At 42.2% G+C, this 14,458-nt stretch overlaps 1 protein-coding gene across 1 annotated transcript in view; it reads left to right on the top strand.

Moving 5' to 3' along the window:
- LOC124656011 overlaps nucleotides 1–10,242 on the top strand; it is a 31,780-nt gene extending 21,538 nt beyond the window's left edge. The window contains exons 3-6 of the mRNA XM_047194826.1: nucleotides 7,154–7,385; nucleotides 7,487–7,602; nucleotides 8,554–8,637; nucleotides 9,953–10,242. Coding sequence (XP_047050782.1) covers nucleotides 7,154–7,385; nucleotides 7,487–7,602; nucleotides 8,554–8,637; nucleotides 9,953–10,023 — 503 coding nt within the window. The 3' untranslated portion in view covers nucleotides 10,024–10,242. The remainder of the gene's footprint in view (nucleotides 1–7,153; nucleotides 7,386–7,486; nucleotides 7,603–8,553; nucleotides 8,638–9,952) is intronic.
- The last annotated feature ends 4,216 nt before the right edge of the window (nucleotides 10,243–14,458 follow it).

Here is a 14,458-nt window from a genome sequence, read left to right as displayed (position 1 = left end):
ACAAAAGTAACTAAATATTTTTTGTATTTTTAATATTGAGTACAAGACAATAAAGCAATCTAGATAAGTAAATGCAAGTAAACTAATTTTTTTGTGTTTTTGATATAGAGTGCAAGACAGTAAATAAAGTAAAGCTAGCAACTAATTTTTTTGTGTTTTGATATAAGTGCAGCAAACAAAGTAGTAAATAAAATAAAGCAAGACAAAAACAAAGTAAAGAGATTGAGAAGTGGAGACTCCCCTTGCAGCGTGTCTTGATCTCCCCGACAACGGCGCCGGAAAATATGCTTGATGGCGTGTATTTCACACGTTCGTTGGGCAACCCCAAGAGGAAGGTATGATGCGCACAGCAGCAAGTTTTCCCTCGGAAAGAAACCAAGGTTTATCGAACCGGGAGGAGCCAAGAAGCACGTTGAAGGTTGATGGCGGCGGGATGTAGTGCGGCGCAACACCAGAGATTCCGGCGCCAACGTGGAACCTGCACAACACAACCAAAGTACTTTGCCCCAACGAAACAGTGAGGTTGTCAATCTCACCGGCTTGCTGTAACAAAGGATTAACCGTATTGTGTGGAAGATGATTGTTTGCAGAGAAAACAGTAAAAACAAGTACTGCAGCAGATTTGTATTTCAGTATTAAAAGAATGGACCGGGGTCCACAGTTCACTAGAGGTGTCTCTCCCATAAGATAAAAGCATGTTGGGTGAACAAATTACAGTCGGGCAATTGACAAATAGAGAGGGCATAACAATGCACATACATGACATGATAAGTATAGTGAGATTTAATTGGGCATTACGACAAAGTACATAGACCGCCATCCAACCGCATCTATGCCTAAAAAGTCCACCTTCGAGGTTATCATCCGAACCCCCTCCGGTATTAAGTTGCAAAGCAACGGACAATTGCATTAAGTATGGTGCGTAATGTAATCAACAACTACATCCTCGGACATAGCGCCAATGTTTTATCCCTAGTGGCAACGAGCACAACACAACCTTAGAACTTTCTCATCACTTGTCCCAGGTGTCAATGCGGGCATGAACCCACTATCGAGCATAAGTGCTCCCTCTTGGAGTTAAAAGTAAAAACTTGGCCGAGCCTCTACTAGAAACGGAGAGCATGCAAGATCATAAACAACACATGTATAATAACTTGATAATTAACATGACATGGTATTCTCTATCCATCGGATCCCGACAAACACAACATATAGAATTACGGATAGATGATCTTGATCATGTTAGGCAGCTCACAAGATCCAACAATGAAGCACAATGAGGAGAAGACAACCATCTAGCTACTGCTATGGACCCATAGTCCAGGGGTGAACTACTCACTCATCACTCCGGAGGCGACCATGGCGGTGTAGAGTCCTCCGGGAGATGAATCCCCTCTCCGGCGAGGTGCCGGAGATCTCCGAAATCCCCGAGATGGGATCGGCGGCGACGGCGTCTCGGTAAGGTTTTCCGTATCGTGGTTTTTCGCATCGGGGGTTTCGCGACGGAGGCTTTAAGTAGGCGGAAGGGCGAGTCGGGGCCGGACGAGGGGCCCACACTATAGGTCGGCGCGGCCGGGGCTTGGGCCGCGCCGCCCTATAGTTTGGCCACCTCGTGGCCCCACTTCGTGTGTTCTTCGGTCTTCCGGAAGCTCCGTGGAAAAATAGGACCCCGGGTCTTCGTTTCGTCCAATTCCGAGAATATTTCGTTACTAGGATTTTTGAAACCAAAAACAGCAGAAAACGAGAAGCGGCACTTCGGCATCTTGTTAATAGGTTAGTTCCAGAAAATGCACGAATATGACATAAAGTGTGCATAAAACATGTAGGTATCATCAATAATATGGCATAGAACATAAGAAATTATCGATACGTCGGAGACGTATCAAGTACCCATGCAATGGAACCTCCACCATATCAACACATACCATGGTTCCATTGCCCACCACATAGTCATATTCATAATTGTAAAATAATACTTTGCTTTTCAATGCATGAGTGATAAGTATAGTACTTTGCATATAGTTTGATACAAATAATCAAATGACATGAGTAAGCGATGAACTTGCCTTTCTTGACTGCAAGATTATGCGGGCAAAAGCTTCGATACGTGATAACTCCAAATGCTGAAATACCATCATCGTCCGGTAAGGACAATGTTTAAAGAACTGGCAAAGATGCTATAATGCATAATATGATATGCAATCGTCCCGAGCGTAACCTAATCTCGATGATTTAGGATGGATGAGTTGTAAAGATTTCTTTAGGGTGTGTTGCACTTTTAGGAGGGTTCTCAAACAAGGTTCTTATTAGGGTTTGGTTATATTAGCATCATAACCAAGTGATATAAGGCATTATAACAATCATACACATAAAGAATAGTGGTGGAATAGTATCTAAAGTACAATTGTCAATTTTAAGTTCTACAGAACATGGTTGATGGTTACCTTTACTATACTTCAAAAGAATAACTTTTGAAGAACATGTTAATTAAGAAATAATGAGTATTTCAAAGAAGGATTAGGGCTTCTAAGGTTTGATTGACAATTGTACTTCAAAAGAATAACTTTTGAAGAACAGGTTAAATAAGAATATGAACTACTATACATAGGAGCTATGGCTTTCTAGGGTTTACTATAGGATTCAATTAAGTTTACTATTAGGAACTAGTTGGTGCTTAACTTGGAATGGATTTCTATATAACAAGTATTGGTAGATTTATTGCTATTAAGGTTTACTATGGCTTCACATTTGCTTTACTAAATAATTCCTAATGGGTCCTAAACTAAGTGGCTTACCATTTCCTAAGTAGGTTTAGTTGGATAGGAGCATGTAATGTGAATTACTACACAAGGTTGATACTAGGGTTCATCATTATAGTTCTACTAGGTTTTGATGGTTGAGATTGATCCTAATGGTATGGTATATAGGAGTGGTGATTAATGGTACTAATCCAATTAACAAGTTAGGGTTTATACCTAGGTGATATAGTGAATCATATAGGTTTTTAATTGAAATAGAAACATGGAATGATAATCTCATGTGACTTGGTTTATGCTAGTGGATCATAAGCATTCATTCATTGGTCACATAATATGGTTCTCTATGTAAAGGAAATTCACATGATCACATGTGCTAAGCAACTAAGGTTTTAGGGTTTAACATTTTGACATGATCACATAAAATAATGGGATCCAGATTCTAACTTATAATAAAACTAGGGTTTCTAAATTATGATCCAATTCTTAAAGTAATACTTGGTGCTAGAATTAATGTGATTAGGTACTTGAAATATAGTTATTAAATTTTTTAACATGTTATTAATTTTTAGAGGTTTTAAGAATTAAAATAATTACTAGTTAGGGTTTAATTAGAAATCAGGGTCTCCTAATTATTGTTAGGTTTTAAAATAATGACTTGCTATCTAAAAATGCTTAAGTACATAATTGTTGGGCTACCAAAATACTATTGTCTTTTAATATTTTCTTGAGTTATTACTATTTACAGAAAATAGAAAATAGTAATATGCAATTTAGGGTTTATGAATTATCACTAATACTTAAGTGAATGCCATTATGGTAAAGAAAATTAATCTTAACAATTTACTTAGTTACTGAATAGTTAAAATTTAATTTTGGAACTTAGTCATTTATTGAATTCAATTTGCATTTTTAAACAATTAGAAAGACATAATTAATAAAGAATAAAAATAAGTGAATTTTTATTTTGACACACATTTTTGTTTTATATTTTATTTGAATAGATTTTATTTTTGTGAGCATTTTGATATATTATTTGAATTTTTCTGAGTTGAAATGGATTTTATATGGTTTTTCAAAGTTTCAACATTTTTCTGTAATTTGAAATTAAAACGAAAACACTAAACGTACCGGTTCGAGTTACACACACAGAGACTGACAGGTGGGTCCCTTGACTGGGTCAGTTGCCACGATGGCAACGACCAGTCAACCAATGCTCGAGGCCCCACCGCCACGTTGGCGTTGCCGGCGGTTAAACGCCGGCGTCCAATTCATGGCGGCTCTACGCTACAGGGCCTCCCAGGACGCGTGACTAGGGTTTTCTGGCTCTCCTCGACTCGCTGAAGCTGATGGTGGGGTTGGTTTGGCGAGGGGATCACCGGAGCTACGCCGATGACCATGCCCCGCGGTGGTTTACTCTGGCGAGCACACGAACTACGTCTACGGTTGATGCCAGGACGCAATAGAGGGGTTCAGAGATGCGCAAGCTCACCCTGGTGCCTCCCAGATAGTCGCCAATGTCGATTGGAGAAGGAATCGAGCTCAACTTTGCCGATTCCGGCGATGTACTGCGGGAGAAGATCTGGAAATTGGCCGCACTCAGACCTCCCCTGGATGCTCGGCTTGGCCTGTAGAACGACGACATCGAGGCGCACCTCCTTGACCACCTCTTGAGCTCCAGGGTGGCTTCTATCGACGGCTAGCCGGAGAACAGCCGTCGGTGACATTTGTTGATTACAAGAGATAGAGAGGTTCTGGGAAGGAATGGTGGGTGGCGAAGTATTAGGGTTCTACGGCGGAGCTACTGGTAGCTTTATAGAGCCCGGCGAGGTTCATCTCGTCATTCCACCGGCGGCAATGGCCGAGATGCGACAACGACTGTGAAGGGTATCTGGGCACGAATCTGGATGCAAAAGGGATAAGACGGACGCGAGATCCTTGTATTGGCCTCTGGCAAGGTGAATGGCGTCCAGCGGCGTCCATATCCTCGTCGAGGACGTGGCGGAGCTTCGTCGGCTCGCTGTCGAGCGTGGAGAAGACGACGGTCTCGTTTTTCCTCTTGCACGATTTTTAAAGCAGACGAAACGGTAAGTGGCTTTGGGCTGGGCCGCGTCTGGGCTGCGTTGGCCTGCTACGGCTGGTGCGGAACTGGGCTGCGACGTGGTGGTGATGGGCTGCCACCAGGGTAAGTTTCCCTCCACTTCTTATTTCAAATTTTCATTTCTTGTTTTTATTTACTGATTTAAATTTGGTATTTGCTTTCAAATTTGAATTCTATCTTATTTTGCAGGTCCTAAATTATTTGAATATCAAAACAATTTGATATTCATGCTTACTGTATAATGTTGTTGTTTAAACAAACATTTAGTATTTGATTAAATTTGTGTTGTTGTGAAAGGTATTCAATATTTCAAGTTTATATTGGTTAAGTGTTTGTCTCAATTACTTTTATTTAGAAACGAAATATATTCCAATGGTTTGAAAATTTATAACCTCTCGCATGATAAACTCATGATTAGGTTTTACTAGTACTTAGTAATATGAATTGTTTACATATTTTAATTATGTCTAGGGTTTAGCAAATGGTAAAGGAAATGTGATTGGTTCATGATTTTATGTGAATAATGGTTCTTAGGGTTTAAGAATTTGATGATGCTTCATTAATTGAAGTATAAAATAGGCATGAGGCATGGCAGGGTTTTACTTATAATCCAAAGTGATACTTGGATTGAAATGCAAAGGTGATCTAGGGTTTTAGTTGTGATTACTCAATTGATACACAACCAATAATTAAGATATGAACATAAGCTTTGATTATGTTTTATTGGCTAGCTAGGGTTACTCTAAGGTTTGGATAAACAAGGTTTAGGTTTAATGCCCTTACTCCTTCATACAAGGCATGAGGATTGGTTTGGGGTTAACTACTAGTGATATACTTATTATTTTATGTGATGGATGATATCTATTAATCATATGGGGTTAACTTATCATTTATATCTACAAGGTATAATCATGCATTAGACAAGATCCACTCATTCCTCACTAATCCCTCTTTAATATTCCTCTCATCACACTCATCCTAGATTCTTAGGGTTTATAATTAATACCAAGTTGTGATGATTATAGAATTGGTTTGCTAAGGTATTGTTATTGAAATAGGGTTCTCACTTCTAAGATCAAATATTGACTTGAACAACTAGGATTAGTACTTCTCTAATATTCTTGTATGAACATGGCTATGGTTAGTATTATAACTTCTCTCACTTCTCAATGTCTTGGAATATCCTAAGGTCCTACTCAAGAGATGATGATATGATCCTCTAAATAGATGGTTTGCCTAGGAATTCTACCTTGGTATCTTCCGTAGCTTGTTCTTCAGAAATCCGATAAACCCGCATCTTGTGGTATGCCTCCACCTCCTAGCTTCTTCATCTTGATCCTAGCTAATGCATGGAGTGGCTCTATGTGTGTGCTTCCTTGTTTCATGCTACAAGACGATGAAATGGATGAAGGGTGTGGCTCTATTTATAGGCTTGGGCAAGCTCTAGTATCATGACACATAAGTGGTGACTCTTGTGTTGGTTTGATGAGTAAGGTGCTTGGTTGTCATGCCCTCATCCATAGCAATCCTTTGAGCATGAGGTGGTGTAACATCCCAAGTGAGCTACCCTTTTAGTTTTGCAAGTTTGTGCATCGTATTGCATTCATGCATCTCATCATGTCACTTTTGGTTCTTATAAAATTGCATTTGGTTTTATTTTGCCTTTCATCTTTGATGTGTTGGTTTTTCTCTCTTCGTTTTACCTCCATCTCACTTGAGATGTTCCAACCTTCAAGCCTACCTATCCTACTCCTACACTTGACCACTTTTTAAAAAAGGTCATGCCAAAACTTCTAGTAAATATGGGTTAATATTATACCCTCTCCTTAATCTCTTATTTTGTAATTATTCAACATAATAATCAACTTTTTGGTTTACTAAAATACTTTGCCTGGTTTAATCCAAACCAACAGTGAATTAAAATTATTTACAAATCTTCCTCTTATCCTAATTCAAAATGGTTTTGGTTTTGGTTGAGTAAAAACCAGAAAAGAATTTGAAATAAAATGGAAAAGAGAGCAGCCTAGTCTGATCTTTTTTTCTGCTTGGACGCCCAGCGCAGCTCCTGTTCATCTGTCTTCTTTCCGTCAGAAACCAGACGACGTGAGCATCTTCCAATCTTTCTTCTCACGGTCACCTGCCCAGCTCCTCTATCCTTCTTCCCTTCCTCCAAATCAAGCCACAAACCCTAGACCTCTTCCTCTGCGCCGCCCCTCTGCTCCTTTCTGCTGCTCCACAAAAATCAGAGAGGGACATTGAGAGAAAGTCTTCAGTTTCATCAGACAAAACCGCTAAGAAATCCTGCCGGAGATCGCCGTCCTTGCCGTCGTTGTTCGCCGCTGCTCGCTGCGCCGAGCGCGGGGATGGAGCCGCCGTGGTGCCCTCTTCCTCCTCGCTGAACCGGAGCCGGAGCTGCTCAAGAACGCCGCCGCCGCCAAGACGTACCTGGTGCGCCGCCGTGCACGCCGACGACCTCCGCTTCGCCCCGCCGTCGTCTCCATCCTCCCCAAATTTTCTCCCTTGACGTGGTGAGCCTCCGTCCGAGTTCCCTGTCGTTCTCCCGTACCTCTTTTCCGCTTCTTGAGCTGACGCCGTCATCTGCGTATCTTTCCGCTGTTCGTCGCTGCACTTCGTCGTTGTGCCACCAGAGGCGCAGCAGCGTCGATCTTGGTCGAGTTTCACAGTTTCCTTCAAAGGACCGAGCCCCTCTCTTCAATTGGCTGGCTGGTTACATCTGCACCATAGGTGAGACTCAAGTTCGTTCGTTGTCGCCAGCGCGCAAGGCACCCCTTTTATTCCTGTGCAGTTCTAAATCGTGTTCAGTTAGCTGCTGTCAATTCTTCAGTTAGCTTCTAGTTAGCTGCTTCCCTGCTGTTAATTTGTTTCTTCAAAACGATATCTATCCCAGCTAGGTTGAGCACTTGGCCGATTCCCTGGGAAGCCTGGAGATCGAAAACTATCTGGCATCTGTAGCTGTAGGGTTGTTGTTCCGTCTCTGGTTCGGTTTCAGAACACAGTCTCACGTATCAGTTCAGTATCCTCTCTTCAGTTACGGTAGATGCATACAACTTCTTTTCTGCTGCCTGTAGTTTCACCCAGAACGTGATCTATCCAGTTTGTCTTTATTTTCCTGCTACTCCTGGGATCGTTGTCCCATACCTCTGGTCCAAGTATAAAAAGATCACTCCTTTACTCCTTTGTTCTCTGGAACAGTCAACTGTTTTAATATTTTGTTTTCCCAAATTCTTTTAAACTGTGTAGTTCTATTAACTTACAAGGATTTGAATCCTATTTCAAATCTGAACCTGTGACAGCTATTTTCTTGAAACAAGTAATTTGACCAATTGAATTAAGTGCCTTTTATAATTAAAATTTTGCCTAAATCATATCTTGAGAACCGTGTACCCGGTGACGATGAACTTTATATCTAAATCAATTGTTTTTCCGAGATGAATCCAACTATGAACTTGTCATGCATCATAGGCCTTTCTATCTCTGCCAAATGGTTAATTCCACGATAACTAAATAATATATGCGGGCAATTATTAATTATCTTGTGTAGCAGACTGCCCCACTTAATTTTGCTAAGCATGGACCCTCTTGCATATCACATGACATCCAGCATATTTGTGCATTGCATTTCCTGTATTGATTGTGTACTCTCTCTTGTATGTGTGTTTGGTTTTTTCTCGTTAGACGCCGGTACCGAGGAGTACGGCGAGGAGTACGACTACTACCCCGAGGAGGATCGTGCCGGTTTCTCTTCTTCTGACTTGACAGGCGAGCACTTTTCCCTGCTACCTATTTTCTGCTTTTGCCTCTTTACCTTGCTGCTATCCTGGTGTGCCGTTCTTGTCACGTATCCTATCGCATGTTACCTATTGCAAGCCATAGACCCATACATATGTCCTACAGCTATTGTTTGGTTACAGGGTCAGCCATGCGAGTCGTAGGCTTGCTTAGTACCGTTGTTATATGTTGTTACTATTATCGCTATCGCCACTGTTATCTAGTTGGGTTATATATGTTGGGGGGTTCCGAGATACATGCTATGGTTATATCTGTTCGATAAGATCACACCTTACTTATTCATGCTAATAATAAAATTGCTAAGTAGAGGCATCGGTGGGTCAGCTGATTTTTTCGTTTTGAACACGGCTCACTTGTGTCCACTAATATCTTAGGATCCCGAGTTCTTGTTATCTGATCCAAGACTGAGCGCACTAACCATACGTGGGGTTCAGTGGGGCCTCCTCGACCAATTCCTGAACTGCTTCCATTGTCCAAGTGCCACAATTAGTATTTGGTGTGTTTACTCTTTTATCGCGTGCATGCCAGCATGTTACTTATTTACTTTGGGAAGCCCTTGGGTGCCTTGTATCCCTTATTTCTGGTATGCACGTATAGGTGCGGCACGTGCGTCTATCGCATGCTGAAGCGGGTCATTCGCCCCTGTGTGTGTTTTGACCCTCTGAAGCCGTCCTCGCAACAGCTAGGTCCGCCTCGGAGACTCGGCCGAACTCCGTAACGGGTTTAACTTAGTCAGGTGGCTCTTGGACTTGGTCTGTGGTGAAGGGAGAGGTAGTGTCGTGATACTCTGCTTTGATCCCAGTAGGGTTGATCGAGCGTATGAGACCAGTAGTGCACCCCTGCAGGGTTACAATCTTTTCGAAAAGCCGTGTCCGCGGTTATGGACGACTTGGAGAAGTGTTGCTTGATCATAGACAACTTTCACCCTTTATCTGCTAATTAACTTGCGTAGTAATTAGCAGAACTATAATAAAAACTGGTTAAAACTGTACACCGTGTGAGTGCCTTTGCATCTTCTTCCTGTAGCATGTAGAAGGGGGAATGCATCGGCTGAGTTATATTTGCAGAGTTTTAGAACTGTTATATGCACGCTCTCTTATCTATATCTTGCAGACGGAAAGTTGAGTGTGTCTCTATAGGTTTTAGAGCAAGCTTTGCTGCCGCTAAACCCCACCATATAGCCGGCGAGCGCAGCCAATATTCTAAGTCTCGCTGGGTACGCGCCTTGGTACTCACCCTCGCTTTTCCTCTCTTTTTCCGGCAACCGTTGGCCCGATGTTTGCAGGTACGACAGGTTATGAGTATCCACCTGGACACTACTTTGTGGACTACGCTGAGGACGACTACGTCGAGTAGAGAGGACGCTCCTAAGGCAGCAGCCTGGGGCTTGCTGGATATGGATCCGCCTGCTTTATTTATGGACTCTTAGTCCCATTTGCATCTTGTCTGTACTCAGACGTATATTCGCTTCCGCATGATGTATTGATGTACTGTGGGACATGTGTCCTCTGAGTGTCATTTGCTATCTTGCTCTATGAGCTTTGCTATATACTTATTTAACTCTTTTGTGTCGTAGAGTTAATGTTGTGATATCATCTGTGATGCTATGCCCTTGTAACCTGTGCACCGTGCGTGTTTCATATCGAGTGCACAGGAAGGCGAGACACCTAGGCCTGGATGCGTGTACGCGAGGGGCACTAGTTCCGCGTCCGTATTCCTACTCCTAGGGTCAACAGCTTGGTGCTCCGACACGGATACGTATTCACGGGGGGTACTAGTTCCGTGATGCGTATCTAACTTCGGGGGCCGACAGGTGGCATAGCTTGGAAAGCAAGTCATGTAGATATTTTCATCCCACATGGCATAGAGATTATCCTCTCATATGATTTATTTTTGGATAGCCAAGTGGCATTTGCTACTAAATATCATGTGGATGGTTTTATTATTGTGGATGAGTCATCATACCATCTTTGATTGGATTTACATTATAATATTGGTAAAAAGGTTAAGGTTGAGGGTTATTTCTCAAGTTTGGATAGTTGGTGTTTGAATTCATCTAGGCATGATCATATGAGTTTCAAAATACTCATAGTTAGTTTTATTCAAATAGTTTGAACTATAATTCGTAATGTAAATGGATTTAGTTTTATGATATTCCATATACTTAATAAGTTATGATTTAAATAATAATGTGTGGCTTTTATGCACTTTAGACCCTGTGGTTAACCTTATTTGGTAATAGGTTTAGAAGTGAATTAATTTACACACAAAGGTAGTTGCTAACTTTTAAGTGTTAATAAGTTAGGGTTTGATCTTTAAAGAATGTGTTGTTCTAAATATAATTCCATTTGATCTAATCCATAGATCAAATCATCTCTACCCAAAACAAGGTTTTAACAAAGATCACAGTGAAGTTTATAGCGCTTGACTTGATGATCTACTTCAGTTCCAAGCAAGTCAAGTGAAACTTCGGCCATCGTGGTAAGTTTTATTTGAAAGCGCGAAAATTCCCCGGATTTTCTATGCATGAATGCAATGCACACTTTGGTGTTCTCTCATTTTATAGCCTCTAAACCTGGGATATTACAACGTCATGCCAGCGCGAGTCTGCGACGCTCGTTGTGCGCGCTCTGGCGTGGCACGGCACGTCTGGGCGTCGCGCATTCTGGCGCCTGTGGTGCACCAACGCGTCGACCACCGTGTCTGGCACGTTCATGAGGTTGATAGGAAACGAGGTGACACGGTTGTGCACGCTGGCAAGGTCCAGGGAGAGAGGGAGCAAGGGCATGTCCATGCCATGCCACAACATGGCATGTCTTGGTCAAGATGGTGACGATTTATTGTACCACTCCTTGTCTATTCTACTTGGCAACGTCCAGAGGGGTCAATGGGGTACAGAGGATGACATAGGATCGATGGGGGAGGCAAGAAACTGCTGGACATTGCAATGTCCAGAGTTGGCAGCAAGGTGCTCACCACCTGTTCGATGAAATGGCCGCAAGAGCTCTACTTTGGAATTTTTGGATGAAATTTGGTGGGTTTGCATTGCATAATATTTGGAGTAGGGTGGTGGTGGTGGTGGTGGTCAAATTTGAAAGGTTTTGCAAAAATCCAAAATGCATATGATCTTACATATGCTTCAAGGTCTCCACTTTGCTTGCTCACCATTTGATTTTGAGAAAGAATTTGGGGTGATGGTTTTGGGAAAAGTTGTTCACATTGATGTTGTCTTGGATGAGGTGCAAATAGTTGGCAAAGTATAGTAAGGAAATCTCTAAATAGCAGGTCTCAAAGTGGGCATCAGGCTAAGAATTGCCATTTTGACCATAATTGCATGTGAGCCCAAATTTGATTCAAATTTGATTTGATTTGAGTTTCTTTGATTCCAAAAGTACTAATAAGTGTTTAGTAACCATTTACAACCAATGGTGCAAGCCAAAATGGTCTAGGTTAAGTATTTGCAAAAATGGCCTAAACCATATGTGTGTGTTGGTTTGATTTTTCTAATTTCTTTTCTCTTTTCTTTTTTTCCTTTGATTTGGTTGATCAAGTGATCATGGATTAGGGTTTTAGCCCTCTTGCAAACATACAAAAAAATATCATGGCAATTGCATATTAATACAAGAATCAAAGTTGAGTATGCATAGCACTATATGGAAAATAAAAAGTTTTTGTTGGTTCTAACTTTTGGTATTTTGGAAACTCTCTTTATCTCTTTATTGAAAAGTTGGGATGTTACAATCCCCCAAGTCTTCATGAACTAGTCAAGCCTCCATGCCCTCCACATGTACCTATTGATCAAATTTTGGCTTGATGGTCCCCAACCAAGTTGGGTCCTAAGAAGTAAGTCACAATAGGCTTGGCAACCCAAATGGTTCTTTTTGAGAAACCACATTGAGTGCCCATATATTTGGCAAACACATCTCCAACCTTATCCTTGCAAAGAGAATAAGCACCACCGATCAAGATAGGGTTGGATGAGTTACCACTAGTGCAAAAGGAGGAGATGTGGACCTTCTCACGGCATATGTAGCATGTTCTTCTCTTCTCCTTCTTCTCACTTGATTTCTCCACAACAGGAGCCTTGGCTTGATCCTTCTTGGGTAGCGGCCTTTCTTCAAGTTGAGGTAGACCTTGAGCTCGACCTTGAGGTAGACCATGAGATCCATCTTGCGGCCGCTTCCCTTGTTTCTTCTCGCCAAGTGGGTTCTTCTTCAAGGGGCACGATATAACATGATGCCCTTCAATCTTGCACTTGAAGCACACAATCTTGGCGGGGTCCTTCACATGCCCATGGCCCTTCTTCCGCTTGCGCGTGGTGGACTTGTTCTTGTTGTTGGAGTTGAATCCAAGTCCACTCTTGTCATTTTGGGATTGCTTCCCCTCATGACCCTTTACCAAGTCCTTCTTCAAGGAAGAGACTTGGGCCTTGAGCTCTTAGATTTCCCCTACATGCTTAGTACCAACACAAGTACTAGAGCAAGTGGAAGCTTCATTGTTAGAGCAACAAGGCAAGGTATGTAATTCACCACAAGATATAGCAAAAGCATGGGTGGGTGAATTACTAGCACTAGCACATGGAATTGTAGAGCAACAAGGCATAGAAGGTAGTTCATGATACGTCTCAAATGTATCTATAATTTCTTATGTTCCATGCTAGTTTTGTGACAATACTCACATGTTTTATATACACTTTATATCATTTTGATGCATTTTCCGGCACTAACCTATTAACAAGATGCCGAAGCGCCAGCTCTCGTTTTCTCGCTGTTTTTGGTTTCGTAAATCTTACACAGAAATATTCTCGGAATTGGACGAAACAAAAGCCCACGGTCTTATTTTGCACGGAGCCTTCCAGAAGTCCGAAGAGGAGACGAAGAGGGGCCGCGAGGCGGCCACACCCTAGGGCGGCGCGGTGGGGCCCCTGGCCGCGCCAGCCTATGGGGTGGGCCCCTCGGACCGCCTCCCGACTCTGCCCCTTCGCCTATTTATTCTCTCCATCGTGAAAACCCTAGTATCGAGAGCCACGATACGAGAAAAGTTCCAGAGATGCCGTCGCCGCCAATTCCATCTCGGGGGATTCAGGAGATCGCCTCCGGCACCCTGCCGGAGAGGGGAATCATCACCGGAGGACTCTACATCATCATGCCCGCCTCCGGATTGATGCGTGAGTAGTTCATCCTTGGACTATGGGTCCATAGCAGTAGCTAGATGGTTGTCTTCTCCTCTTGTGCTATCATGTTTAGATCTTGTGAGCTGCCTAACATGACCAAGATCGTCTATTTGTAATGCTACATGTTGTGTTTGTTGGGATCCGATGAATATGGAATACTATGTCAAGTTGATTACTGATCTATCATATATGTTGTTAGGGCAATATGCTTGATGTATTACCAGGGGGCCAAAGGCCACAATATATAGTACATGTACAAGTGCACATATGCAGAAAGCCCCCTAACATATGGGGAAACTACAATATACAGATATATACATCTAACACCCCCCCTCAAACTCATGGTGGATCCACAACACTGAGTTTGGAGAGTAAGAAATCATGTCTGCGCTCGAGTCTATGCCTTCGTAAAGAAATCCGCCAACTGCAAATCTGAAGGCACATAATGAACCGCAACAACATCATCCTGCACCTGAGCACGTGTGTAAAAAGCATCAACACCAATATGCTTGGTCAGCTCATGCTTGACCGGATCACGTGCAATTAATACTGATAGCTGATGACCCACAAGTATAGGGGGTGTATCGTAGTACTTTTGATAAATAAGAGTGTCGAACC

This window comes from Lolium rigidum, chromosome 5, assembly GCF_022539505.1.
Source record: "Lolium rigidum isolate FL_2022 chromosome 5, APGP_CSIRO_Lrig_0.1, whole genome shotgun sequence".
NCBI lineage: Eukaryota > Viridiplantae > Streptophyta > Magnoliopsida > Poales > Poaceae > Lolium > Lolium rigidum.
This window is presented reverse-complemented; position numbering and strand designations above follow the sequence as displayed.